Source organism: Saccharomycopsis crataegensis, assembly GCF_037102585.1.
Source record: "Saccharomycopsis crataegensis DNA, jcf7180000000084, whole genome shotgun sequence".
NCBI lineage: Eukaryota > Fungi > Ascomycota > Saccharomycetes > Ascoideales > Saccharomycopsidaceae > Saccharomycopsis > Saccharomycopsis crataegensis.
In genome coordinates this window covers 3093169-3120878 of record NW_027043829.1, presented here as the reverse complement: position 1 = coordinate 3120878, position 27710 = coordinate 3093169, and the positions used below count along the sequence as shown (strand labels likewise).

The window sequence follows — 27710 nt, the reverse complement described above, 5'->3', positions numbered from 1 at the left end:
CTGAGTTAGGAGGGGTTAGAGAAGTGTTTAAATTTGAAATCGTCATCGGTGATTCCTTGTGACGTTGAGAAAATTACCACCAATGTTAGTAACCATAAACGATTAGAGTATCTCTTTCAATTTGCCGGCCGGAAACAGTTCGAAACATTTGAGATTATCCACTCAATTCCTTATTTGCTAGAGCTTGGTATCACTGACTGTTTCAATATATAAAGTTGATAGATTAACACTTGATGCCAAAATTGAAAAAAAAAAAAAAAAAAAAAAAATTATTATTATTATTGATACCGCGATAAGGGTTTTGGATAGCAATCTTAACGAGTTGGAGAGTTTACAAATATTGCAAGTGGCTCGTTGTGGGATTAAAAAAATAATAACTGTTGATTGGCTCAAGTAGTTTCAAAGGTTACCAAAGTTTTCACTCCGATGTTCCTTCCTCCGTGTATTGCCAAAGATCTCTGGTTAGGTATCTACCAAAACCTTTTTTTTTTGATGCTTTCCCAATTAGAAAAGTTGAATCTCCGAGGAAATGATCTAAGAACCATTGATCATCGTTTATATGGTGATAGACTGACCAAATTGGAGTTACTGTTGAACAATATCTCTGAAATGACGAACTTGGAATCGGTAATAAATTTGATGAGATTTTGGGCCTTTCATTTAACAAACAAACTCGCGTCGATATACATGATGGCGGTGCTTTGCATTCCAAGTTCAAATGATGATCATATACCCAACATTGGTGGATTGGATAAGAGATACTCGATTTAACATTAATTGATAGATACCACTGGTAATATATACTCGATTTCAGAATTCAGAGAAAACTTCATGGAAATCGTGGCTGGTTCCAGAAATGTAGTATAGTCTCCATTAACAACAATAGGGGACCCTCAAAGTGCCAGTAGATATTCGCGGCTCAGTTCTTTTCTGAGAATTCTGATTCTGATGGCAAAACTCAAGATTATATGCTTCTTATAAGGTTCTTGGTGTGAATTCAAAGATTACATGCTTCTTTTAAGGTTCTTATTATTATTATTGAACTTCAAGATACTTCATTTCATATAACAATAAGGTTAAAACCAATCGGTTTATGCTGTGGTTTGGTTGGGGAATTTCTTCCTATAAGAGACGTTTTGTATGTGTGTATATGTGCGAGCGTGTGAAGGAGAAGAAGGAGGAGGTAGAGGAGGAGGTAAATGAGGAGGAGGAGGAGGAGGAGGAGAGGGGGTCTATGCTATTTCGCTTGGCGAGGTTGAAAAGAGGGAGGGAGGGGGTTAGAGAAGGATCATTGAAGATTGCATGGGTGTTGCCTAAACTAGAAAATATCATGATTGAGTGGGCGTAAGCTAGAAAAATAAGATATATATATATATAATCATTGAAGGTGGAATTGGGGATATTCAAATTGCATTTGATGTGTAGCATTGGGTTATCTAAATTATAATTCCCCATCATTGAGGAGAGAGTGCAATGCACTTGAGGGGAGGGAGGGGACACCTATAGGGAACTACAAATATATATATATATATATATCCTTGGAAGGGGCATTGGAGTATATCTGAATTGCAACTAAACTACAAATATCAGCAAGGCCAAATAGTTTCAATAAAATGAGAGAGAAAACAATGCATTAAAAAACTATGAAACATAACATGGGCAAACAAGAAAAGAGAGAGAAAAAAAATTATACAAAAGCAGTAAAAAAAGGAGGAGAAAAAAAAAATGAATGTCAAAATCTATAGATGATGGTCAAGGGGGACACAGATTAGAGAAAGATTTGATTGAGGTAGTGGTAGTAGTAGCTAAGCAAAAAAAAAAATAACAAAATGAAGCGTTCCAGAGTTATTAAGAAGGGGCGGGTAGAGAAAAGATTGCCAAAAGTCTTTCCTTCTGGAAATATTTTTCAATGTCTAGTTTGGATTGTAAGCAAGATTATTATGGTCTGGTATTTGAAAAAACCCCTTTAGTAAAAGCGTAAAAGTCCGTTGATGATGTAAAAGAGATGGTAAATTATGAAAACAAATTCATTGTGATTTGGAGTAAATAAACATTTTAGCAAATAAGTAATAGCAATTGAGATAACAAAAACATGAAAACGTCCCATGTGATGATATAAACATTAACCTTCTTGGAAAGGGGGGAGAGTTTGTTTTTTTTTCTGTCCATCTCTTCATTTCTCTATAATTGGTGAAAGAAATGGAAGAAAAAAGATTCAATTAAATTGAATCAATTAACGGTAATGTCAATCTTGACAAATAATTTTTCATCAGTTTCGTTCCCAAATTCATCAACAAGTGAAAAGAACTTATAACCATTGTTCAAATAACACATTCTAACCACCACACTTCTTTCGAATTCACCATTACCAATAGAAAATTTAAGGAAAAGAAATTCGAATAAGGTGTTGAACAACTCACCAGAAAATTTGGAGTTTTGCCACATGGTATTGGAAGTCAACAGTTTTGATTTCTTGAAAAACGAATTGGCTAAAAATTTGCGCAACCCTTGACTTTTTGATTCATGACCAATGATCTTCATGGTGATTGGCGAAGGTTTAGAACTCGCATTATTATTGAATTCCCCGTGAAGAACCTCAATACAAAACTTGACGTTGGATAAGTTCGATTCATCAATACTGGAATTTCTAATCAACGAGTTACCATAGGAAGACGATTGCGAATCTAATAGATATTGCGGCTTCAAAATAAAGCCGGATCTACTGCCATAATTGAACATCGATTCGTTGATTTGTTCTCCGAGATCCCAGGTTTGCCAATTGGTGGCGACCATTTGACAGCCGAATTTCCAAAAAGTGGTGGGATCAAAGTTGCTAGAGTTAATCTTGTACCCACTTGGATAAATTCTCATCAAATGGTTGGTATTATGTAAATGAACCGCTTCGATTGTCGAGGGGGAAGCATGGCGAAGCATGGAATAAAGTTTGGAATTGCTAAACGAAAAGCAATGGTTGAAAGTTTTGGCGTCGGTAGAACAAAAGTTTTTGAATTTAACTCCGTGAATGTAATGGCTCATTTGATAGAGTTCTGGAATGATCTTGTGTTTCTTGTTATTGGATATTGATAACGTTGAAAAATTCGGAGAAAGAAGTCCCAAAGATGATTCAGAAGATGATGAAGGAATAGAAAAATGCGAGTCGGAATCCCCTCCAGAACCGCCGGCGGTTGACATTGAAGTTTCGCTAAGTGATGATGATGATGATGATGATGATGATGATGAAGTGTGATGTAGGAACCCTGAGGTTGAATTGATGTAAGACATAAAAGACCCGGTGCCATTGATGGAATAAAAGCCCCCTGAGGTGGAAGAACAACTGGATAATGATGGTGGTTGAGAGGTGGTGATGTTTGTGTTTGATGGTCTTTTGATTTTAATCAAGATTTTGTTTTTCAATTGATCAACTGGTGGCAAATGCTCATCGGATAGGTTGTCGGCGTTATTATTATTTCCTTGCATTAACAAATCGCCAAGTCCGTTAACAAAGGACTGTTTAACTTGATGTTGGTACTGTTTTTTACAATGGATTTCCACTGATAAAATTAGGGGCAAATCCGAATGAAGAAAGCCGTAGTGACGAATTGTTTCAATGACTTTATTGAGATTGACCGAGGTAGTCAATGTTGGGCCATGGCTCACCACTGGGCCATTGGCGCCGTCCCAAATGTCGATTTCGATACATCGACAACCCTTGGATAATGCTGAGATGTAGAGATCTATTGATGATGTACCGCCGATTTGCCGGCCAGTTAGGTAAGTGTTGTGTGATGACGAGATGTAGTATTGATTGAGAGGTCTAGTGAAATCTTCAAGGCCAAGGTTGTTATTCATGAGACAATTATCATTTGATGTGAGGAATTTATGGAAAGATTCTAGAGTGATGGAGGGCTGACAACCGCTGGTATTGATATTTTTATTATTTGTGGAGTATTTGTCGAGGATAAGTTGCGATTGATGTTGAGTAATCAAGCAGTTATTCTGAGATTTGTAAAACTTTACGAATTCCTCCGGGGATATCGATGGTTGGTCTCCTGACAAACGGTTAAATAACTCAATGATGGGTTCTGGAATGACAGACGCTAATGACTCGGGACATTCATTATCTAGTATTGATGAGAAGACGCTGCCTTGACTGGAAGTATCATCGTCGTCCTCAAATTCAAGCGATGAGGTTTCAATTAACTGTAATGGTATTGTTGTAGGGGCATCGGCAGCAACAGCAGCAGCAGCAGCAGGTGGTTTTGATATCTGGTGGTGATGATGAAGATGATGGGAAAGCAAAGTTGGTGATTGGAAGACATTCATAATGGAGATTATGAACTATGATTGAGTAGTACAATAATCCAATACTATACTATGGAAGAGGAGAAGGGGAAGAGTAAAAAAAAAAAAAAAAAAAATTATAAAGAGGGAAAAAAAGGGAAAAACTATCAATCAATAGACTTTTTTTTTTTACCTGTGAAAACGTTGGAAATTTTTACTGGAATTTCAGTTTCAGGATAACGATAATTAAAGTAGGAATAATCAGCGATGGACTGAGATGAAAAATTAGGATTGAAAAGAACACCCACTGAAAGATTTTTTTTCTAAAAGGCACAACAGTGTTTTATTTCAACAAGAGCGATGTTTCATACTACGCACCAGCAACACCGAAGATCTTAAAAAAAGTGAGGTTTTTAGTTTATATATATATGACCTGACCTTTTTTTTTTTTTTGCTAATTGAATTGTGGGAGTGGTGGAGGTAATGCTATTGGCGATTTGTGTGGCAACTACCCTGACAATTGTATTAGTATCAATATATTGGAACCCACCCAGGAAGGACAACGATAACTAACTCACAGAGAAAAAGAGGTCTCCTCTCCGTAACAACAAAACGGCCACCACCCACAATAGAAAAAAATCATAAAGGAAAATGACCTTCCTCGGGGACACTTACATATTGAGGTGCCGCTGTGCTGCGTATGCCGGTTGGCGCCATGCGAGGTGGATCGATGGGCGGCGTCAGTGTCGTCGCTGTCGCCTCCCCCTTCCATTGGGGGGCACAGCGTCTCTTCCCCTCGCCATTTTTGATGCCGTCTTATATTTTAGGCCCCCGGCATATAATTATATATTAATAATCTTTGCACGTGATTATCATTTGGGGCCACCATACTTCTTTTTTTTTGTGGTTCCCATGCTCTTAGGTCGATAATCATATGATTATTGTTTCTCTTCCATTCTCTTTCTCTTCTTTTATCTTCTCTTTTACATAGAAAGATACGCACGTCTTATTTGGTCTAGCTAACGTACCGGTGTTTGGGTGGGTGGTTCGATCATTCTTTGCAGGAATATACCACTGTGGTGGACCAGTACCATCGAAAAGGACCAAAAGGGGAAACTCTAATAATGATGATGGTACAAGGTAGGCAGGTGGCAACTGACAGAGATGTTATTTATAATACACTAAAAACCCTCGCTAAACAACACATCGCTTTGTTCGATGGATCTATTTCCCCTGGGTCATATATATATATATACATATACATATACTGTAGTCCTCACCTCGTACCATTAAGCCCAACTCCCTCCCTCCCCCCCCCTCGAGCGTGTCTCACCACAACAACCGCCCATCATTTGTGGCAGAGGCGCTAGTTACTTTATTTAGCACATGGCATTGTTTTCCGGCTCTCACACTTTACGAGGGTGGTAGTATAACAACACAACACACCCTGGCTTCCAAGCAAGCTTTGAAAAATTAGGAAGGGGAACCGAGATATTCCCCAAATTTGGTCTCTGTAACCATTTTTATTGTTCGGAGATAATCCCAGTCGATGTCACCGGTGGTTAATTACAGAAATTGCGTTTTCTCCATCGATTGCCTGCACGACCGTTTTTTTTTTTTTTATTTGTTTGATTTTTTACTATCGATTACCCATGTATCTATCGCCTAAATTGGTCGATACCTCCATGTTTTCTCAAGGATAATATGAAATTATGACAAGCCTAGTAATTCATCTTATTCTGTTGTTTTTGTAATATTTAAACACCTTTCATCAATATTCACTTCTTTTCCTTGAAATAAAGAGAGGAAAAAAAAAAAAAAAAAAAAAAAAAAAAACAACAAAATGAGGATGCGCTATAGTGATCCCCATATTTTTTGTGGCTTTCCATCTCTTAATTTATTGTTTTTCTGTGCAATTTGATTTATCTCATTCTGTATTTCTTTGCAAGTCTAATATTACCCCGTAATATCTAAAGACATTGGCATGTTGGCATATAGTGGCTCTAAACATTTAAATCTGTTTCTCTATTATACTACAATCTAAAAGTCGCAAATCAAATATTCAACATATACATAAATAATAACACAAACACCACTAGCAATTACAGTGAATTCACTTCCCTCCCCCAAGGGACGTCCCAAAAAAATTCTTCAATTGAGCATAGGACTTCACATTCCCCATATTCTTCTCGAAATTTATTTGACCATCAGCGGTAGAGAATGAAACATTATTGTCCCTAAAGAGGCGCAAAACTGCTTGCTTCACATATGATAGCATGATCTCCTGTGGAGCTCTTCTGCCAGCAGAATCATCTTTAACAAACTCTTCAGGAATGAAATACCCCTCTCAGGAACAAATTTCTCAATCAGTTTAACGACTTCCCTCCAATGCTCCACAAAAGGAACATTCTCAGTCAAGGCAATGAGAGAAAATAGCCAACAATCAATAGGCTTTATTTCTTTCTCGTAAGTAGCAGCATACTTTGATTTCGAAGTTAAACATCCCCTAACACGATGTTTCAATTCTGGTGATAAGTACAAGAAGAGAAGACTACTCCAAAAACTGAATTCATTACCATACAGCATAAAAATCCACACAAGATCTTGCACTTTTCTTATTTCTTTCTTTGCTTTTTCATTTTACGTGACGTATATTGATGAAGAAACAATAAATAACTACTCTTGTAATATCTTACTATAACTTATCTGCAACTTCCGCAACAAATATAAATACATAAAAGCATCAATAGAACTAGTACATAATGTCAATAGCATTCTCTGGAATGGTTTTCCAAATAAGCCGCCTTAATTCATGACATGACCTAACATCGCCCAAACTTTAAAATTTATGCATTATAAAATTTAATATTGCTGTAGCAACAATAATCATATCTTGATCTTGAGGCATTAAAATTGTCTATTTTAAACTAAAGTATTTTTCAATTTTATGATATTACTGTTCCGCATTGGGGTCATATATGAGTTGGATTTTTTTGTTTGAGATAAGATTCAAATTCGTATATTCGCATTCAATCTGTGAGAAAGCTTCGCCTGAAATCATCACTTTTTGCATAGTTTCTTGTGATAGGAGTATTTTATAATACACGAATGGCAATAATTTTTCTATCTACACTAATTAACGCATATATAACTAACTATTCGATTTGTACCAGAAGCGAAATGAATTATATGTAAGATACGTTTTCTAAGACGGTCTCGTAAATAATTTCGACTGGAGACATGTATTAGCTATGTGATAGTTATCAGATGTTACGTCCTCTGGAATGGTTTCCCCATAACTTGCCTTAATTGGAGACATGACTTTGCATCCATCAAACTTTTCTCGAAATTGCTTCGGCTCTCATTAGGAAACGAAAAGTAACCCTTAGTGAGGCGCAAAATGATTTTCTTAACAGTTGGTAGCACAGTGTCGCATGGAAGCTCTTCTGCTAAGAGAATTACCTCCAACAAGCTGTAAACCAAACAATCACCAAACACGGCGTGAAACAGCTCAATTTGTTTGGTTGTTTGGTTGTTTTGATTCTATAGTTCTCAAATGGAATACTCTCGGTCAATACAATAAGAGAATGTAACCAGTAATCAATTACATTCATGGAACCACGACCTTTTATCCTTAGACGTACACCAACAAGGTGCTTTAGTTCAGGTGTTAAATATAAAAGTAGTAGATTACTCCATGCATCAACGCCAATTCCATACAGTACAAATATCCAAACAAGATCTTGTAATTTTCTTGTTGTCTCAAAGCCACGGCAGTGGGAACCAATTTCCAAAGACTTATCCAATGGGGGGAGTCTCTTTAGTATACTCAAGGGAGTCCTATAAGAACCATAAAGGTTCCGTATATCGAGATAAATTAAATCTGGTGCATATATTTTAAGTTTCCCTAATACCGCCTCATCAAATTCATCATAACTGCTAACTCTTTCTCGACAGTGGATACAGTCGAGCATGTTGAAATTAACATTGGAAATAAATTGTGAAAAAAACAACAACAACAACAACAAAAACAACATGCATGCTTGCTTAAAGTAGCTTCATTAAATATCATAGTTATTAATACTCCTCTCAGCAATCATCGTTATAAGAATTAAAATTCCCAATATTGGAGACTCCTTTTTTTCTTTTGTTTGTTTTCTTTTGTTTGTTTTCTTTTGAAAGTAACAAGTATTCACATTTCATTGCTAAATGCTTCAGGAGCTAATAAACGATTTCCAAGTAACATAGAGGTAGAGCATAAGGGTCAGTGGTGATCATACACATCTTGATTGCTACTTTATGTAACCTACAATAGATGGGCCAAGAAACCAACAGATGATTATAAAAAAAAGATCAATTAAAAAAAAAAAAAGGCTTAAGCCTAATAATAAGTGGCCTCCTCTGGTATGGTCCCCCAAATAAGCTGCCTCAATTCATGAGATGACTCTACGTCTCCCAAACTTCCTAGAAAATCTTTGTTACTCTTTCCAGAACGCAAAAAGTAACACATAGTAAGCCCTAAAACATTTCTCTTAGCATTTTCTAATGCCATCCCATCTGGAAGCCTCTCTGACAACCGAATCACCTTCAACAAACTTTCAATCAAACAGTCACCTTTATTGGGGCAGAACAGCTCAACTTGTTTGATTATTTCTTTTTGATGGGCTCTGAAATGAATATTTTCAGTTAAGGCAAAGAGAGAATGTAGCCAACGATCAATCCGATTCAAGGATCCCTTTGCAGTCAAACGCACTCTAATACGTTGTTTCAAAACAGGCGATAAATACAAGAAAAGAAGATCACTCCATGAGTTAATATTAACACCATAGATTGTAGATAGCCAGACAAGATTTTCCAATTTTTCAATTATATCAAAACCACGACAACTATCATCAATTTTCAAAGACTCCTCCAATAGAGGGGCTCTTTCCAATCCGCTTAATGATGTATGAAGACCTTTAACATTTTGTGTATCAGGATACATTAAACTTGGAGCATAAATCTTTAATTTCACTAATATTGCATCATCAAACCTGTCATAATTGGCAGTGTCCCGATGCTTCATACAGTCAAACATTTTTAATTTAGTACTGGAGTTAAAGAACCTTTAATGAGATACCGTATATGATATTGCTTGAAAACAATCCCTGCATTCTAGTAAAATATATAGAGATTACATATAGCGCCATTGCCAGTATTCTTGCTGCAGCAACCAAAATAATACTGAGAAAGAATAACTTTTAAAATTGCCAGTATTAAACTCATTTCTCTCTTTTCTTTTCATTGAAAGAAGAAGTAACTCTTGAATATGGTCTGATTTTTGCGTTATATCTTGGTTTCTTTTATTGGAGTCCCTTTTTATTTTTTTTTTTTTGATTTGTCTAAGCCTATTCACAATAGTATGGTTTCCAAAGTTTCAAATAAGAGATCTCGGCCCTTTATGGGCTCTTTATAGCTAGAGATATCTACAAACGGCGATTTAACAAAAACTCAAACGATGTGACCATAATAGAATTATTTACCGTTACTATTTTAAATATAGACTCCTTTCTTTTGGAAGTTTTCCAAGATTAACTGCCTCAATTCACGACACGATTTTATTGAAGTCTGCTTTTTTTTTTTGATTTTTCCAAGGAGACAATTCAAAATAGTATGATTTCAAAAATATAATCAAAAAATTCTCATCAACAATCCATAATAGAAATTAGCAAAAATTTACAAGTGCACCCTCCTTAATGTTTTCCGAGATTAACTGCCTCAATTCTTGACACGATTTTATATCTGTCAAACTTTTCTGAAAGCTTTGTTCGTTTAGGATACAGCCACTATTATATGATCTCATACGTTTTGTGAGATAGGAAATCTTTAACTTGGCTTTTGGTAATGCAACCTCGTCTGGCAACTCTTGTGCCAACAGAATCACAGTAAATAGGGACTCAGTCAAAGGGTCGCCATAATTGGTGTTGACGGCTTCAATCAAATCCAACATATTTTTTCTATATGTTTCAAAATTAACTCTCTCAGTTAAAGCAATTAGAGAATGTAGCCAACAATCAGCTTGTCTCATACTGCGGGGGTTTTTTGCATTCAAACGCACTCTCACACGACGCTTCAATTCAGGTGATAAATACAAGAAGAGCATATCACCCCATAAATTGGTATCAGCACCATGCATAATGAGCACCCAGGCAAGGTCTTGTAATTTTCTGATTAGGTGAACGCCTTTGAATTTTTCGTCAATTTTCAAAGATTGGTCCAATGGAGGCATCCCTTTCAACCTCCTTAGAGGAAACCGTGTTAATGGATAAATTAAATCCGGCGCATAGATTTTCAAGTTTCCTAATACTGCATCATCAACCTTATCATAATTATCTGCCCTTCTAAGGCTCATAAAGTCAACCATATCGAAATTTTGAGAGAAAATATATCAATGTTGACAAATCAAAAATTGAAAAATAATTGAGAAACCCCCAGGTGTGTATGATCATCATATATCATAGAAATTTATCCACCATCACAGCTATGAATATTGCATTAGCAATCATCATGTTATTCGCCCGAGGAAAATAGAATTGCTAGCCACCTTTTTCTTTTCATTTTTTGCTTTTCCTCAATTCATTCTGAAAGCGGCAAGTATTAATTGACATTCTATCTTTCAGTGAGTTTCGTGACCTGTTGGGCCAAAATTGTATTCATTTTCGTTACATGTATTCATGTATGCTTGCTTCATCAGAGCCTTGTTGAGTCGATCACTCTTGTAGGTAACAGGCTTTAAGAATTTGAATTATAAAGTATTATTTTATCCCCAGTCTTTGAAGAGGCAATAATATTTTAACATTTAGTTTCAGAAGATAAGCCTACAGTAGACGTAAAATAGAAGTAAATTTAAACTGCAGCATTTCATAATTGGATCATGGTCTCCCAGCTCCAACAGCTATAGAAAAACATCCTTCAATGTAAGAATAAAAATATTTAGGCCCCTGACGGCAAAATAACACTCCAGAATATTTGAAACACTCTTCAATAAATTACATTGTCTGGAAAGACCTTCCAAATAATCTCTCTCAATTCACAATATGACTTCACTCCTAGAAGCTTTTCATCTAAAACTTTTTTAAGACTATAAGAGTCAGATCTCTGGCTGCAGAGCTCCGCAATGCGAAACTTAATATTTAACAACCCAATATCAACAGGTAAGTCTTCTGCCAACAGAATCAATTCCAAAATGCCTTCCTTCAAGCAAGACCCTCTAGTAGGGCAAAAAAGTCGAGTTGAACCAATTAGATCATTTGTATGATTCTCAAAACATATATTTTTCGTCAAAGTAATGAGAGAATGAAGCCAATAATCAATTCCAGTCATGGAACGGGAGTTTTTCTCACTCAACCGTTTTCTAAGGCGTCGCTTGAACCTAGGCGGTGAGTATAAAAAGACAAGTTTACTCCATAAATTCAATGGGACACCAAACAGCACAAATACCCATGCGAGGTCTTGTAATTTCCTAATTATCTCAAAACCATGACACCCGTCATAAATTTTCAAAGACTCATCTAATGGGGGACTGATTTTTAAATTACTCAAGGATGTGCCCTGAAAAGCAGAGTATAAAGCTTCAGGAATAATTAAATCCGGAGCATAAATTTTCAAATGGCCTAATATTGTTTCATCAAACTCATCATAACTGGAAACCGTTCTCCTTTCCATACAATCAATCATATTGAACTTTGTGGTGCAAAGAAGTTATAATTAATGTGATATTATCCAACTCCAAAAAGAATCAAAAAAAAAAAAAAAAAAAATCAAAAAATGCCTACTATTCTTAGACTTATATGTAGTAAGAATCATTGGACATCACCTTTATCAATATTGCTGTAGCAATCGTCATATATGGATGAAGAAATGAAATCAATCATATTGAAAACTTCTATTTCCTTACTGCTTTCTACTGTTGACGGCCACAAGTAGTGAAAATTTTGATGTTCAGAAGTTTGCTTCATTAGTGTTATGTCATCAGTTTTATGTCATCAATCATGAAATATTCCTTATTGTATATATTTTTGATTTCTCACAATCATTAATATTAATGATTATTATAATGAACCCATAAGAAAAAAAAAACAAAAAAAACATCAACATTCTTAAGGCCGCCCCGCCCAGCTTTTCATTTTGTATCGCATGGCTTATTTAGAACTCTGAAATTCTTCAAACACTCAATCGACGTTATGGGGGCTCTACTAAACCTTACGTAACTTTAAGTGTCTCCACTACAGTGTATTCTTTACAATTTATATCAGATGAATCCACAGGAAAGCAATCAATAAACATCAATGGATAAAACAAAAATAAGCAAAGGAGCTTCGTTATTCGTGTATTTCGGTAATTATGATAACAACCATAAGAGGGAGGGAAATAAGAGACAGGGAGGAAAATGCGTGAAGGTGAAAAGAATCATTATACTAACTTATAATAGCGTCTTCTTTTCCACAAATGTCAAAGAAAAACACCATTAGTCAGAACCTTCCTTGTTTTTCGACTAAAAACATTTAACCCAAAGATGGGAAGTTCTTGTCATCCAAGACGGCACCTTTAGCGGCAGCTGGCTTACGGCCGGCAGACTTCTTACCACCACGAGCACCACCACGGGCACCACCTCTTCTTGGAGCACCGCTTCTTCTTTCGAATGGCAATTCATCGGAGAAGACAGCAGAGATGTCCAAGGTTTGCTTTTCCTTTCTAGCCTTTTGCTTTTCCTTCTTGGCAACGGTAGAGTTGAAGAAAACTTCTTCCTTCTTTTCAATCTTTTCACCAACCAAAGCTTCGATGGTTCTGCTAGAAGCAGTAGTAGAGGCAGTGGCTTCCTTTTGGGCTTCAATTTCGGCCAAGTATTCTTGCAAAGACTTCTTGGCTGGACCCTTAGCTTCTTCAGCGGCTTCTTCGGCGGCAACTTCTTCGGTAACGTCTTCGGCGGCGGCTTCTTCAGTTTGCAATTCTCTTTCACCGTCTTCACCAGTCCAACCAGCTTGCTTCAACTTCTTGGCGGAGTCGGTCTTACCGGTTCTGGACTTACGGTCGTTTGGACCGGTGGACTTTGGCTTACCACCCTTCTTGGCACCAGCTGGGGCGTCGGTGGATCTGGCACGGTTAGCACCACGGCCAACGGACTTGTCACGGACAGCAGCTTCGTTAGCTGGGAGGGATGGACGGCCGTTCTTGGAAGCACGCTTCTTGTCAGCAGAAGGTGGTGGAACGTCCTTCTTCTTAGAAGAAGTGGACTTCTTGACGAGTTCCTTTGGAATGGAAGCAACTTGGGTGTCGTCTTCGACGTCGTTACCTATAAAATCAGCAATGTTAGTAATATGTTATTTACATATCATTTATCATTTATCATTTATAACATGAGAATATTGTGTTTTAACACTGGGTAGTGTGACAGTTACCTTGGATTGTGCACATTGGGGGTTCTTTTTTTTTTCCTTCTCTTTCTTCCTCCGAAAAGTTGCGCACCGGTCGCCACACACCCAGACATTCATGACAATCTCCATTAAACGATACAGATAATAATGATCACCTACCTAAAAGGTCAAAAGGATTCTGGCGTTGTTATGTTAGTAAGAAATTCATCATTCAATTGCTATTCTATTTTTGCTTCTTTTTTGGGGTAGATGTTGAAGTATTCATGATGATGGTGATGATATGAGGAAAAGAGAGCGAGCAAGTTTTTTTCATGATCAATGCAAAAAATGGAAGTAATCATACATTGTTATACTCAATTAGATAAAATACCAACGTTTCCTTAGAGTGTATTTCATTTATTTCAAACAATACCATTTATCCCAACTGAATGTTTGGAAATCCCTGGAAATGAAAATGACAGGGAACTATTTTCTTTTTTTTTTTTTTCTTTCAGTTCATTCGCTTTGGTTGACTTTCCATTACTGACTCAATCCAATGACAAAATATTATATCATATTGCTGGAATGTAATACAAATGATTTCTCTGCTGAGCCCAGTAATCCTTGACAATCAATTTCCCCTTCCTCCTAGTTTCCATCCATCCATCCATCATCCTTCACAATGATCCAATTGAATAAAATGAGCATCACCCGAAACAGCACTAGGACGAGAATAACCTCAATATAATAGAAATTAACATACAGTAGACATTTCTTCCTGTTTATATTTGATTTTTCCTTGGTTCTTTCAAATGAAAAGGAGAAAATAAAAAAAAAATTCGGGAAATTTTTCAACGAAAAAAAAAAGAATTTTTTTTTTTTTTTTCTGTTTGTTGTTTGTCGTCGATGTTCGCCCAGTTTTTTTTTGACTTTGTTTTTTTTTGCGGCTGGGAATTTTTGTGGTTGACTCTTTGCTGCCGGCGTTACCCGGGGGGACACCCACAGTTGGGTTGTTAGCGATAACTGCCAGTCACCCAGACACCTGGAGTAGTATTCATCAATTCCTTGATAAAACAACATTTATATATCAATTAATAGAGTATGAAATAAAATAAACTGGTGGCAATAAGTAGATAGATAATAATAAGTGAATTTAAACTAAAATAAAATAAAAATAAAAATAAGTATAAAAATAAGTATAAAAATAAAAATAAAAATGAAATTAAATTAAATTAAAACAAAACTTGATGACATATTAAACCTTTTTTTTTTCTCTTTCTCCTGTCAATCAAAGCTATAATTATAATTAGGCAAACAAACAAACAAAATATATAAATATTTATAAAATAATTAATTCTATTAGTGAATCAAAAAACAATATTTCAAAAAGACTTTTTTTTTTCTCTTCTTTTCTGTTTAAATATGTTAACAAAAAAAGAAATGATAATGATAATAATAATAATCTTTTCGCTCTCCCTTTTCCCAATGATTAGTATCTCCCGAATAAATAGTAGTTCCCAAAATCATTTGTTGGCAAATTTTCCGGCAATACCACCAACAATGGCCGCAATGACAATGATGGCAATAATGATACAGATCCAGATACACCAGCACTTCTTTCTTCTGGCAGCCTTGGCTTTTTCAAGAGCTTCTTCTTCATGTTTCAAACCGTGTTGAATGTCAACTCTGGCTTCTTCGACTCTTTGAGCAACAGTTTCCACTTGAGTGTCTTGTTCAGCAACGAGAGCTTCGACATCTCTGAAGAGTTGGTTTAATTCTCTCATGGATTGCTCAATCTTTTGGATTTCCTTATGACGAGCCTTAACTTCATTAAGAGCAGATTGTGCTTGACCCTTCATACTAGAGTTCAACAAAGCTTGGGAGAAAATCTGTTGTCCACCAACATCATCGATGGCAGCAGAAGCTTCTTGACGAGAAGCGTTTGGTTGAACAATTTGGTATTGGGTGATGGCTTGTTCTTTGGCACGTTGCTTGTAGTCGGCTTCAGCAGATCTGAATCTTTGGATTTCTTGCAAAAAGTGTTCCTTAACAGAGTCGACTTGGGCTTTTTTAGAAGAGTCATTGACCGACTTGTTGGTGACGGTTTGCAAACGTTGCTTAATTTCGGTCTGTTGGTTAGAAGCTTGGGCGGTCAAACTGTCAATGTCCTTGGACAAACGGTATTCTTGTTCTTCATCAACTTCACTGAGGAGTCTACGTTGGTTGCTGGCAATGTTGTTGATCAAGACAGTGTAGTTGTCCAAAAGAGTGTTGATACCTTTAATTTCATTGTAGAATCCAACGTCATCGCTATCACCATAAGATTGTCCACCGTATGTTTGTTGTGCTGGGGCTTGGTACCCGTAGTTGCCTTGAGGAGCTGGGTCATATGGATTGTTGGCGTTGTACGAGTTCATCTCGTATGAGTTTTGACCTTGGTTTTGGTAGTATGGATTCTATATATAGTGATTGGTTAGTATTTCCCTTTTCTTCTCTATTCTTTTGTTTTCTTTTTTTTTTTTTAATTTCAAAGCAAAACAGAATAAATATCACGTCGTTTAATTTAACCATGGATAATTTTAAACAGATTTTCAAGATAATAGCAAATAAATGTAGAGGCTTCAACCATTGATTTTATTTCTCTTTTTTTTTTTTTTCGGTTTGGTTTGGTTTGTTCTTGTTATCCAATTTTATTTTATTGGTTTTAGGCTCCAGATAAAAGTTTTCCAATACCAACCCAACCCACCCCCGCTTAGTCAAATATCCAATGATTAATCTGCTGTTCCGTCCCCCCTCCCAACCTATCTAGCTACTATGGGTGGTGGGCACTGTTTCTGTTCTCATGATTATCCCAAGTTACAAAATAATTTAAAACATCGCAACATACACTCATGGTTTGTGGTTCTCTGTTAAAATCTTCCTTTATCCTTGTACTGAATATATTGCAAAAAGAACAACGAGCACAAAATCCAAAATTATAAGAAAAATAAGAAAAAAAAAAAAAAAACACGGGCAAAAAAAAAAAATGTCCTAATTTACGGATCTTTTCCGCCCTCCGCCGGTGCGGCTGTGCCGTGCCGGAAAGGATCAGTCTTGATAGATAGATATCACTTAGTCAGTCGATAGCAAGGATTATGGAATGTAAGGACAGCCTCTCTATCTGGATATTTCTGTTGTTATTATTATGATTACAATAGGAAATTACAGAAAACAGATCTAAGAATGCACAAGTGATACAAGAATTAAACTCAGATCTAATAATAAACAAAAGCTTTTCTAGTAATGAGAAAGGCTATTAAAAAAAAAAGAAAAAAAAAAAAAAAAATCTAAAATAATATATATATATATATATGTTTATGGTTTGTATATTTTATTCTGAATATGATTGTCTAATACATAGTTATCCCCAAAAAAATAATAGACCCTGTTTCTAAGACTTTGTGACCCCCCAATGTTACTGCAGTAGGATCAATTACGCTAGAGGAATAACTGCAGTTAGTTGGAATGGGGTTAAAAATTCATTGACCGCCTCATCATCATCATCAGTTTCAGTCATTTTGACTTTCCTTGATCCAGTGTTGGCGCAATTTTGCCGATGTATAACCAGCAGACCCAACTTCCAACTCCTCTAATAGCTGGAAAAACTTTCCAATTTGGGATTGATGTACTGGATTAGTGCTGTTGATCCCTGCGAGAAAAAGCGGCCACTGGACTTTCATCAAATAGTATTTCAACGCATCAGTCTTTATGGTACTTTTCGAAATCACCATTTTGGAATTTATAATACCTCCAACGTTCACTGAAGTTTCAAGTGCGGCATGTAGCGTTACTGGGCTTTCATCGTCAAGAGCTCGTCTCTTCTTAATCGATATTACTGGATCCTGTTTTGTAGATTCCTGGTCAACTTCAATGAACGGCAAAAAGTACAGAATATTATAAATATTATCGACCAATTGTTGCACCATGGAGTTCTCTTTTGGTAATCCCAAAAAGTTAATCGCCAAATATAATAGACAGCCAAGAACAAATAGCTGGTGCGATAAATCTTGCCAATGGAACATATGAACTTCAAATTTCCGTGATTGAATTACCGCAAATTCATTAATACCATGCCCTAAATCAACAGTATCACAACAAACATACATTGTTCCAATACCGTTATCCAAAATCAATTTCCCCAATTGGATCCGCCCCTCATAATCGAACTTTGTCCAGTGTAAGTCATGATCCTTGGGTATTTCTGCTGTTGAAGAAACTTTATAACAACTTCTGGAATTTGTAAACTCAGAAATCAATTCAAAAACCTTGAACACAGAAATAGGATCTCTGCTGACTCTATCAAAACTCGATTTTTCACCGATCATTTCAATGTCTTCTATCTTGGAATCTTCATACTGCGGTTGATTTTCCTTAATCATTTTTAATAACCGACACACCGGACCCATAAGTGAATGATAATGTCCATATATCAAATTGAAACCTTCATCAGTTACTAATCCCAATGTTTGTAACTGATCAGTTTGGGAAGGCAGAGTGGCAAAAAATAAGTCATAGTCAGTACTATCAGATAATAGCATGCCAGGGTTATTCAAACTCATCAAGATTTCATATGAATTGAACCAATGGATACAGAGTGGGATTATTGTTGCTGAAGGCACTTCACTATCCTCATTAGAACCAAACTGTTTCAGGGCGTACCTTGTCATCAATTCTTTAGTACCTTGTAAATGAGCACTCCAACCATGTCTATTCAAAGTAACATTAAAAGAGATCAATAATAACACCGTCAATAAAAGAGGTTCGATATTTTGGATTGCTGCGGTTTCATCTTGAAGCAGTATCAATGATAAACGGTAGCATTGAGATAAATAGTGAGCTTGGTGGGTGTTTCCCGCTACTGAACCGCAAGCCAATATCGCCGCTAGCAAGTATCGATGATTGGTAGCATAATGTAAAAGGATGTCTCTAATTGGATTCGAACCATTCTGGTTCGCAAATGGGGAAAGTTTTCTAGAAAATTCATTGTAAAATGAATCAAGATAAGGTTTGTGAGCCTCAGGGATTTGAATTGCGTCTAAGGAAACTGATGCAGTGAGCAAAGCATCATCATACTGAGGATATTCAGACCTTGAACCACCGTCATTTTCAGCGTATTCTTGTTTGGTATCAACACTAGCCATGGAGTTAGTATTTCTCATTAACGTTGATCGCGATGCAGAAATATTGTCATCGCCATCAAATGAAGATCCTAGTGATACGGTTTCTGAAGCCCCAGTATAACCCAATCCAAGGTTCGAATGGTTCATATTATTTGGGTGCCCATTACTACCAACATAGCTTGAAGCTGCTGACATTGTTACTGATGCAAAAGAACCATTACTTCCTACCGATGAAATCAGGGCCAATCTTGGTCTATTCATGGACATTTTGGAAGCTGGCGGAGATGAGGAGATTATTGAATTCAGATGAGGTAAGTAGTTGTGGGAGCTTGGGACGGCATTGATAAACGAAGCCCCCCTGGTTCTGGATTTAGCGGTATCGCCAGTGACTGAAGCTGGTTGGGCAACTATCTTGAGACTCATTGTCAAAGATACGTCTTGAAAATCATCCGCATCGTTAGTATTTGTGAATGATGTAGGGTCATTATTACCAATAAGGCTGCTGATATCCTGTGCCAATAGTTTGAAATTGAAACCTTCGAGAGCCTGTCTGAGGGAGTCATTGACAACTTTATTGCTAGTGTTGATATTCGATAAGTCAGACTTGATCGGGTCATATCTGTCGGCCATACCAGCTTTTTTGCTCAAATGAGTAGCATTAATAGTAGGCTTTTGGAAATTATCAGGCAACATGATTTTTTGGGGATGTTGCTGGTCTCTATTGATTACTGGGTTACTGGTGCCAATACTGGAAGATAATGTGCTTCCAATAGTACTAATGCTAGAAGTCACACTCGATGGGCTTTCTTCATTAATCCCCTGATTCAAGTTTGAAACTCCAAAGCTAGGGATCAAAGCAGGTAAACGTTGTAATTGTTGTTGTGGTAAAGATTGGGGTTGATGGGAGCTCAAGGGACTGGCTCTCGAGCCAGCTGAAACCGGGGTTGATCCATTAATACTGTTCCCAAAGCTGAAGATGGAAGTTTTTGGAGTATTAATGTTAACTATATTAGATTGAGTTAAAGGTTGAGGATGAACAGTGCTCCTTGAAGGAATGGCGATGGGCGAGCTCTTTGGTGGAGTAACTGTTTGTCCTATACCATGGCCAATACTTGTATCGGAATATTGATTTCTTTGAGTGGGAACGGATGTTGTCGAAGGTATTGTTGTCGGATGGCGTAGTGGTGAAGATAACGGAAAACTTGCATCATTGCTGTTGGGTTGGACAGACGTCGTTTGAAGATTGGGTAGTGAAGGAGTATTGTTTAAAATATTTGATAGTGAAGATTTGTAACTCTTGGGATTGTATCCACTACTGTATCCAGGTTCGTAAATCAGAGATATATTGTGATAGCTTGGTATTGAGGAAGATGACGATGATGAGGACAAAGAGGAAGTGGATGAAGATGTATAGGAATAAGGTGGATTGTAAGGTGGATGATAACTTGAGGGAGTGGTAGAGCGGGAGTTGCTGGAATGTGTGGTGCTATCCGAAAGAGTAGTTGGTGTTGAGTGTGGCGATGGTTGTTTCGTTGAAGGTTGGTTGCCGCTAGTAGACTTTTTCCTTTTCTTGGTGGTAGATTTGGGTTCTTTAGCCATATCGTAAACGCATGGCTTATCTAGTCTTGAACATTGCCAACAGTGTGGTTTAGTTTCATCACACTATAATAACGTTAGTGATCCATCATCAACTTATAATTAGGCTTCCTTGGCCATTTTTTTTTTTTTTTTGTAATGGTTAGTGTGAAATTAATACTTACTTTCATTTTTCTTCTTTTGCACTCGCGACAGCCATTCTTACTGTACTTTCTCTTGGGTTTGTCATCGTTGATGACTTGTTGATGTTGCCTATTGATCATCATTGTTGAGGCAAGTTTGTTGTTTTACCAATTTTTCAGGCTTCTGAGACCGTTGTAGTGATGATACTATACACTTGCGTGGGAACTTTGTGTTTGTGATAATTCTCAGATCGTTGATGATATCTCTAAATGGAGGGGGCATACCACAGATGTATTGGAAGAAAGAGAGCAGCAAGAAGGAAAAGAGGGAGCATAAGAAGAAGAAGAAGAAGAAGAAGAAGAGGTTTCTCCAGAGTAATGGTGCTATTTCTCGGTGATCAGGATGATATAGCGACGATGGAGGATGGAAAACTCTGAGTGTTCTGCGGTGGTTGGAAAAGTTTGAGATAAAGAAGCGCCTCAACGCAACACGATGCAGCAGGCGCATAATCTATTAACGACGATGGATTGGGAAGGCCAAGGAACCCCACGCGATTTGCCGACCGTACGCCTTTATCGTAATAACGTTGGGTAATATACTCTACAATAATAGGAGAGCCGATCCCTTTGCAGGCGAGATACCCTATCAGTTGTCATATTGCAAGTGGTGGATGGTAGTGGTGGTAGTGGTGGTGGTGGTGGTGTGCTACAAATTATTCTGATTAGCCCTATCCGGTCAACCCAGGCAAACAGGAGAAAAAAAAAAAAAAAAAAGGAAGAAAAAAAAATTGATAGATAAGGAATTCGTGAGGCAAAAGTAGTGCCATTTGAATAACAGCGTTATTAGCAACAATAGACCTCAAAAATAGATCTTAAAAACAGTTACTACTCCATTCCATTTGTGCTCTCATGATAGTGACAATCTCTGTGACTTCGATATACGAGAGAAATAACAATACAAATAATGATACAATATCACAGAACCTGGTGCGTGGTTGAGTCTCTTGTTAATCGCAGAGGAAATATTCGACGGCATTCCAAAAAAATTCCCTTCGGAAAAAGTGCCACACATCGTTATCATCTAAAGATACGATAGTCCGAGATTAGGCACCCAGTACAGTGGAGACGGCAGGATCTTCACATAGTCAATCACCCGACATAAACATAAAAGGCATACTTACATTAGAAGCCACAGCTACGAAAACGGCTCCTGTATCAATAGCACTTTTGTTTTTGTTTCCTTCTTGTTTTCAGTGGGCAAGCCGCAAGAGAAGGGAGTAAAAAAACTTTTCCCATACAAGTTAGCCCTCTCTTATTATTTCTCTCTCTCTCTCTTTCATCTTTCTTTCTATCTTTCATTTTTTTTTTCACACAGGAACTTCTAGTCTCCTGAGGCGCACTGTACTGTCTATTGATAATTAGATCATCTTCACGTTAAAATATGTTAATGGTCGAGTGGTTATTGGCTTATTGGCCTGGATTGGTTATGGTGTGTACATTTTATTCAGAGGGTCTAGTCACCCCCTCGTTACCGGCGTGATTTATCACGTGATCCTTTCTCACTCTTTCTCTCTTTCTCCAACTCCGTAATCATCTTTATGTCCATTGTAATCGACCAGGCCAAACCAAGAGCATATAACTTTCGATATTTTTCATCCCTTCGTGTGACCAAACGAAGATAATTACCTCCAATTTTTGGCTTTTTTTATAACTATTAGCATACAAGAACCAGTAGTGATTATTTATAGAAGTTAGCTGGTTGAACGCTAACAAAGATATACATCCGCCAATTGTACTCCAAGGAAATATTAGACTATCAATTGGTGATTTCTGTGGATTTGAAATTTAGCCCCTTTTTTTGCTCGCTTCTGCAACATCTTTGCATAACAATCGTTCAAGCCTCAGTATCAGATCAGCATAAATAAAAAAAAAATCATAGGCATTTCTGATATCTTTCTATGACACCAAACATTAAGATAAGCAACCAACCCCATCGGGGAGTTTTATTTTCTGATTTGTCACATATTGCTCACCGGGTTCGGGGACCCCCCGACAATCTCAAAATGCTAACAGCGTGTGTTCTTTATACAGTGTTTCTGAGATAACCATAGAAGACAAGACATATACACACAGTACTGAGGTGAGGTAGTCTCAATCAAATTAGAATTCAATACCACATGTTAGTTTGTAGCATAGCCTTTATATATATATATATATCGCTTTTTCTGGAGGCTGTTGTTATTGTTTTTAAAAAAAGAACAGCAAGAGAAAAAAAGATGGTACCGTGGGAGCGGTGCTTGCCTGTCAAGAATTCTTATCACTTTTTGAGTCATGTATGTATAGCAATTCGGCCACAACAAAACACCATCAATAAATGGTGGACAGAGAAGGAAATCAATGTAACGGCAAACGGAAAAAATAAGTCCGTCTTGTAAGTCATCAACCGCTACCATCGTCATTCAACGCCCCCTCTGTGTTTCCTTAAGTTCCGGTTGGGTCGATGCTTTTCTTTTTTTATTGTTACCATCCTGGGGCAACGCCGGCGGAGCAACGACGGGGGTTGGTGTGACGGCAACAAATATAAATACCAGCCAATTTCCTTGTCTTTTCTGTTTATATATTACTCAATTGTTTTTTCTTTATTCATCAGTTATTTTATTTTTATTTTTATTATTATTATTCCCGAGAATATATATTGTATTCATACATACTATATTATATCTTTTCTATTACCTTGCAACATCTAGCGCTCTCCGATTTATTTAACAATGGCTCCAGCTGCGGTTTGTAATAACACTAACTGCCTTCATGGTAGTGCTGAGAGCAGACAAACTCCAATCTTTAAAGACCAACTTCTGTTGGACGACCAATTCGCAAAACTTGTGTCTGGCATCCCATTGACCACATATTACAATGACCCATCCGTTTCCCCAATCCCTGTCTCTTGGGGAGCCGCTACCCCAACCTCTCGAGGCCCTATTGTCGCTTCTCGTGCTGGTAAAGGGGTGAAAAAACACAACACTATTGGCTCCTATGGTGGCTGCTACAACATTTATCATGCTCTTGCTGTTGCCTCCCACCAATTAAACCCAGAATACCGTGCTGATTACACTAACGCTGAACCAGCTTACCATTTCAAACCTCAACCACAATGGTTCAACAAGGAAAAAATCGTGGCGCTTGATCCTTTGGGACACTTAGCCCCATGGGAGTATGGACACATTGCTGAATCTGAAGAAGTGGAAATCAAACCAACCATTAGTATCACCAAGGCACATTTACAGTTGCTTGAAATGGAAGATTATGTTAAGAAAGGTGAGCTCGAAGTCGATGGTGAAGTGGTGGTAAACCAAGCTGGTGATTTGGCGGTCACTAAGTTGGCAGTTGATCCAGTGTGGTACTTGCCAGGAGTGGCTAAAAGATTTGGGATTTCTGAAATTGAATTGAGAAGAGCGCTATTCAATGATACTTGTGGGATGTACCCAGAATTGCTCACCAGACCAGACATTAAAACTTTCTTACCCCCAATTGGCGGGCTAACAGTTTATATTTTCGGTAATCCAGAAAACATCAGTGATTCTTCCAAGAAATTGGCTCTTAGAGTTCATGATTCTTGTGGTGGTTCTGATGTCTTTGGTTCTGATATTTGTACTTGTAGACCATATTTGATGTTTGGTATCCGCGAAGCTGTCAAGGAAGCTCAGGCAGGTGGTGCCGGTGCTGTTGTCTATTTCCAAAAGGAAGGAAGAGCTCTTGGTGAAGTTACTAAATATTTGGTTTATAATGCCAGAAAGCGTGGTGGCGATAGTGCTGCTGAATACTTCAAACGTACCGAGTGTATTGCTGGTGTTAGAGATATGAGATTCCAACAATTGATGCCAGATATTTTGCATTGGTTGGGAATCACCAAGATTGATCGTATGTTGTCGATGTCAAATATGAAATATGATGCAATTGTCGAATCTGGTATTCAAATTGTTGAAAGAGTTCCAATCCCAGAAGATATGATTCCAGCAGATGGTCAGGTTGAAATCGATGCCAAGATCCAGGCGGGTTATTTCACAACAGGCAATCAAATCACTGAAGAAGAGTTGAAGAGTACTATGGGAAGAAGTTATACGGAATTAAAATAATCATTCTTGACCAGCGACTTCAATGAAATTAGAGGGATTATAAAAAAAAATTGTTGTTCATATTTCTGGCTTCTGACCCTTGATGGTGTGCTGTGGTTTGTTTGTTTGTACTGGCTTTCGCTTTTCAGTTTTTTTTTAATTTCACTTATAGGTTTAGGTTACTTTTGATTTTTTGTTTCTTTATTTTTTAAAAAAAAAATACACTCTGTTCATAATGTCAAGCTAATAATAATATGCTTTATGTATTTAATTCCCAATGAGACATACTGATCCTCTATGGGGATTTATGCTGGGTATTATTGTGTGCTAAACACTTGTAGATGAAGTTATTATTTAGTTTCCACATATATACTAAGCTTGCCCAATCAATCACCTTAGTTTGTAGCAAGATCCTGATTCAGCCAATCCAAGTCCAATTGTCGTTTTATTCATCCTCATCAACTTGCCCTTTTTTTTATTATTATTATTATTTTGTTTTCACTTCATACCTAGTTAGTTCCATCTGAATAATTACACGGAGAATCTTCTAGCACTGTGAATTACTAATCGCCATTTGCTTCTGGTCTCTTCTAGCATGTTTTGCGCGGTTGCTAGAAAAATCTATCGGGTTTTTCCAGAAAGTTCCGCTTTCCAGAAAGTTCCGCGGGGCAAACTGTCTGTCAAGTTTATGTGTATAAAATGGCAGCACGGACACTGGTAAATTGCTTTTCTCTACAAAAATATTTTCCATTTTATTAAACTAATATTATTATCATTAATATTTTCTCAATTGCATTTAACTATTGATATTTTAATCATCTCCCACCCCAATTGCCATAACACTCTCCACAATGTCCTTCTACCCACAGTACGATATCTACGACCTTATGGAAGCTGTCAACCAAAGAAGAATGTTGCAGCAACAACAGCAACAACAACAGCAACAGCAACGCCGCCGTGCTCAAATGGTCCAACCACAACGCCGCCAACAAGAACAACCGGTTTATTTCGCTCAAGCTCGTCCATCTGCCGGTAGACGTGGTTATGGTCAACGTCAATCATCGTATGCAAGTCCTTTTGCCGGTTACTCCCCTTGGTATGTTCCAGAATATGAAGATGAAGATGGTGAAGATGATGACAGCAAGGTGTACACCCTTGAAGATATTTTGAACTTGGTCAACCGTCACCGCCACAGATCTTTGCAATCTGAACGTCTTGATGCTTCAGAACTTGCTCAAAAGAGAAGACAAGCCGAACAAGAGCTTGCGGCTAAGAAACAAGCTCAAGAATGTGCTGAAGAAGCTGCTGCGGTTGCTCAATTGAAAGAACAACAAGAAGAAGCCGAAAAGAAGTTGAAGGCGGCCCAAGATGAAGAAGATTCGGTCATGACTGATGCCGAGGGACCACAACCTCAAGTATTCGACATTGCTGATTTTATCAGACAAGCTTTGCTTGCTGGATCCGAAGAAGAAGAAGAAGAAGAAGCTTCAAGACCGGCATCTCCAGTGACTCCTACCGAAACTGTTACTTCTGAAGCACAAGAAGCTGAATCAGTTCCTGCAAAGAAACCAGAAATCACCAAAAAACCATCATCTGCTTCTGTCAAGAAAACCCCAACCAAGGTTTCTTCATTCCACATGCCTGCCCCATCTCCAATCCATGATCCACTTCAAGTCTCTCATCCAGAAATGGATCGCGGCTTGCCATTCTCTCCAAACGTTGATGTTTATGACAAACCATCTCAATATAAAGTGGTGTTGGCATTACCAGGTGCCAGTAAGGACTCATTTGAAATTGATTTCCATCCAACTAACCACGAGCTTGTGATTCGCGGTTCCACCGATACCAAGAACAAGATGGTCTCCTCTTCTAACGATGGTGAAGTGGATTATCTTAAGGTTAGTGAAATCAGATTTGGTGCCTTTGAAAGAAGTATCAAGTTTCCAATCCTTCCAAAGATCAACGATGAAGCTATTGGTGCTAAATACAGCAATGGTTTGCTTGAAGTGTGTGTTCCTAAAGTTGCTGAAAAGGAAGCAGCTAAACCAAAGAAGAGAGTCACCGTTGAAGAAGTTGAAGATGAAGAATTGAAATTCGAAGAAGGTATGAAAAAGCTTTGATTTTTACTATTAATACTTAGCTTATGATTTTCATTCAAATGTTTTTATATATTTGCATATGTATTTAATTTTAGTAATTGTTATTTAATTGTTATTTAATTTTTTTATTTTTCTAAGTAATCTGTTGATTGTTCTATATTGTAATATTTTATGTATATATAAAAAAAAAAAGTAGCACTCTGAAAAGTATTCAAGATATGCCTTAAAATTAGGAAAAATGCTTTGAATTCAAGACTAATAATAGTTGTGGGCTTCAAAAAGAGATGTAACCCCACAACACAAGCTAAACTGACTGATCTGGGGAGATGACAACAAATAATTTAGAGATATTCATTCTTCTAATTTGATAGATATAGTAAGTATCCCGGGCAAACCAAGTGGAGAAAGATCTTCTTAATAATCACCGGATTGGCCCAATGATTAAGAATTTCTTTTCAATAAGAAATTAAATAGAAGAAATAAATTGATATTGTAATAAAAAAGAATATTGGTATAGGAGCTTCCCAAAATCCCTCAAAAATTTCAGAGAAAATTATATCACTTTTCCGATCTCTCTGTTTTTTTTTTCTTCCTCCAATATCATGTTTAAAAATTCCTGGAAGATAAAAGTGAAAGATTTTGAAATAATATTCGTTATATCTTATGGTACTCTTCATAGGTGTACTTGCCATTGATTTCGCTCAGTTATTTAGCAGCTTCCGGGAGCTCAAATTCAAGCCTCAGCTTTATTCGATTATCTCAGCACCAAGAAGCGCAGAATTATAAAGATGGAACCTGGAGATGTCTATTGGATTTGTCCTTATTGCGAAATGGAGAATGAGGAACAGTTCAGTTTTTACAGTTGCCAGTTTTGCGGATATCCTTTTGTGGTGGTATATAGATAGTTTATTCCCAGAAAAACTTCTACTGCTCACGGATTATTGGATCA

The 27710-nt window shown here is 37.2% G+C and overlaps 13 protein-coding genes across 13 annotated transcripts; 3 read left to right on the top strand and 10 right to left on the bottom strand. All coding sequences in view use genetic code 12, as the record gives it.

Annotated features, from left to right (window-relative positions):
* Window positions 1–492: 492 nt before the first annotated feature.
* On the top strand, window positions 493–771 carry DASC09_043070 (uncharacterized protein; the record flags this gene model as incomplete). Its single annotated transcript, XM_064997906.1, has 1 exon — window positions 493–771. One exon carries the CDS (start codon window positions 493–495, stop codon window positions 769–771), a length of 279 nt encoding a protein of 92 aa, XP_064853978.1.
* A 1458-nt stretch (window positions 772–2229) lies between these two features.
* PLC1 (phosphatidylinositol phospholipase C) lies at window positions 2230–4323 on the bottom strand (the record flags this gene model as incomplete). The annotated part of the gene is made up of 1 exon (XM_064997905.1): window positions 2230–4323. One exon carries the CDS (start codon window positions 4321–4323, stop codon window positions 2230–2232), a length of 2094 nt encoding a protein of 697 aa, XP_064853977.1.
* A 2071-nt stretch (window positions 4324–6394) lies between these two features.
* On the bottom strand, window positions 6395–6867 carry DASC09_043050 (uncharacterized protein; the record flags this gene model as incomplete). Its single annotated transcript, XM_064997904.1, has 2 exons — window positions 6395–6594; window positions 6624–6867. The coding sequence occupies 2 exons, from the start codon at window positions 6865–6867 to the stop codon at window positions 6395–6397; spliced, it is 444 nt and encodes a 147-aa protein (XP_064853976.1).
* A 684-nt stretch (window positions 6868–7551) lies between these two features.
* DASC09_043040 (uncharacterized protein) lies at window positions 7552–8255 on the bottom strand (the record flags this gene model as incomplete). The annotated part of the gene is made up of 2 exons (XM_064997903.1): window positions 7552–7824; window positions 7890–8255. The coding sequence occupies 2 exons, from the start codon at window positions 8253–8255 to the stop codon at window positions 7552–7554; spliced, it is 639 nt and encodes a 212-aa protein (XP_064853975.1).
* Window positions 8256–8662: 407 nt separating this feature from the next.
* Window positions 8663–9358, bottom strand: DASC09_043030 (uncharacterized protein; the record flags this gene model as incomplete). Its single annotated transcript, XM_064997902.1, has 1 exon — window positions 8663–9358. One exon carries the CDS (start codon window positions 9356–9358, stop codon window positions 8663–8665), a length of 696 nt encoding a protein of 231 aa, XP_064853974.1.
* Window positions 9359–9985: 627 nt separating this feature from the next.
* On the bottom strand, window positions 9986–10684 carry DASC09_043020 (uncharacterized protein; the record flags this gene model as incomplete). Its single annotated transcript, XM_064997901.1, has 1 exon — window positions 9986–10684. One exon carries the CDS (start codon window positions 10682–10684, stop codon window positions 9986–9988), a length of 699 nt encoding a protein of 232 aa, XP_064853973.1.
* A 617-nt stretch (window positions 10685–11301) lies between these two features.
* Window positions 11302–11997, bottom strand: DASC09_043010 (uncharacterized protein; the record flags this gene model as incomplete). The annotated part of the gene is made up of 1 exon (XM_064997900.1): window positions 11302–11997. One exon carries the CDS (start codon window positions 11995–11997, stop codon window positions 11302–11304), a length of 696 nt encoding a protein of 231 aa, XP_064853972.1.
* Window positions 11998–12824: 827 nt separating this feature from the next.
* DASC09_043000 (Stm1 protein) lies at window positions 12825–14445 on the bottom strand (the record flags this gene model as incomplete). Its single annotated transcript, XM_064997899.1, has 3 exons — window positions 12825–13612; window positions 13854–13872; window positions 14437–14445. 3 exons carry the CDS (start codon window positions 14443–14445, stop codon window positions 12825–12827), a joined length of 816 nt encoding a protein of 271 aa, XP_064853971.1.
* A 751-nt stretch (window positions 14446–15196) lies between these two features.
* On the bottom strand, window positions 15197–16566 carry SSO1 (syntaxin; the record flags this gene model as incomplete). Its single annotated transcript, XM_064997898.1, has 2 exons — window positions 15197–16129; window positions 16561–16566. 2 exons carry the CDS (start codon window positions 16564–16566, stop codon window positions 15197–15199), a joined length of 939 nt encoding a protein of 312 aa, XP_064853970.1.
* A 655-nt stretch (window positions 16567–17221) lies between these two features.
* DASC09_042980 (Zn(II)2Cys6 transcription factor) lies at window positions 17222–20691 on the bottom strand (the record flags this gene model as incomplete). Its single annotated transcript, XM_064997897.1, has 2 exons — window positions 17222–20494; window positions 20593–20691. The coding sequence occupies 2 exons, from the start codon at window positions 20689–20691 to the stop codon at window positions 17222–17224; spliced, it is 3372 nt and encodes a 1123-aa protein (XP_064853969.1).
* Window positions 20692–23318: 2627 nt separating this feature from the next.
* Window positions 23319–24683, top strand: DASC09_042970 (uncharacterized protein; the record flags this gene model as incomplete). Its single annotated transcript, XM_064997896.1, has 1 exon — window positions 23319–24683. The coding sequence occupies one exon, from the start codon at window positions 23319–23321 to the stop codon at window positions 24681–24683; it is 1365 nt and encodes a 454-aa protein (XP_064853968.1).
* A 424-nt stretch (window positions 24684–25107) lies between these two features.
* DASC09_042960 (uncharacterized protein) lies at window positions 25108–25413 on the bottom strand (the record flags this gene model as incomplete). Its single annotated transcript, XM_064997895.1, has 2 exons — window positions 25108–25130; window positions 25227–25413. The coding sequence occupies 2 exons, from the start codon at window positions 25411–25413 to the stop codon at window positions 25108–25110; spliced, it is 210 nt and encodes a 69-aa protein (XP_064853967.1).
* A 100-nt stretch (window positions 25414–25513) lies between these two features.
* On the top strand, window positions 25514–26782 carry HSP42 (heat shock protein HSP42; the record flags this gene model as incomplete). Its single annotated transcript, XM_064997894.1, has 1 exon — window positions 25514–26782. The coding sequence occupies one exon, from the start codon at window positions 25514–25516 to the stop codon at window positions 26780–26782; it is 1269 nt and encodes a 422-aa protein (XP_064853966.1).
* Between the last annotated feature and the right edge of the window lie 928 nt (window positions 26783–27710).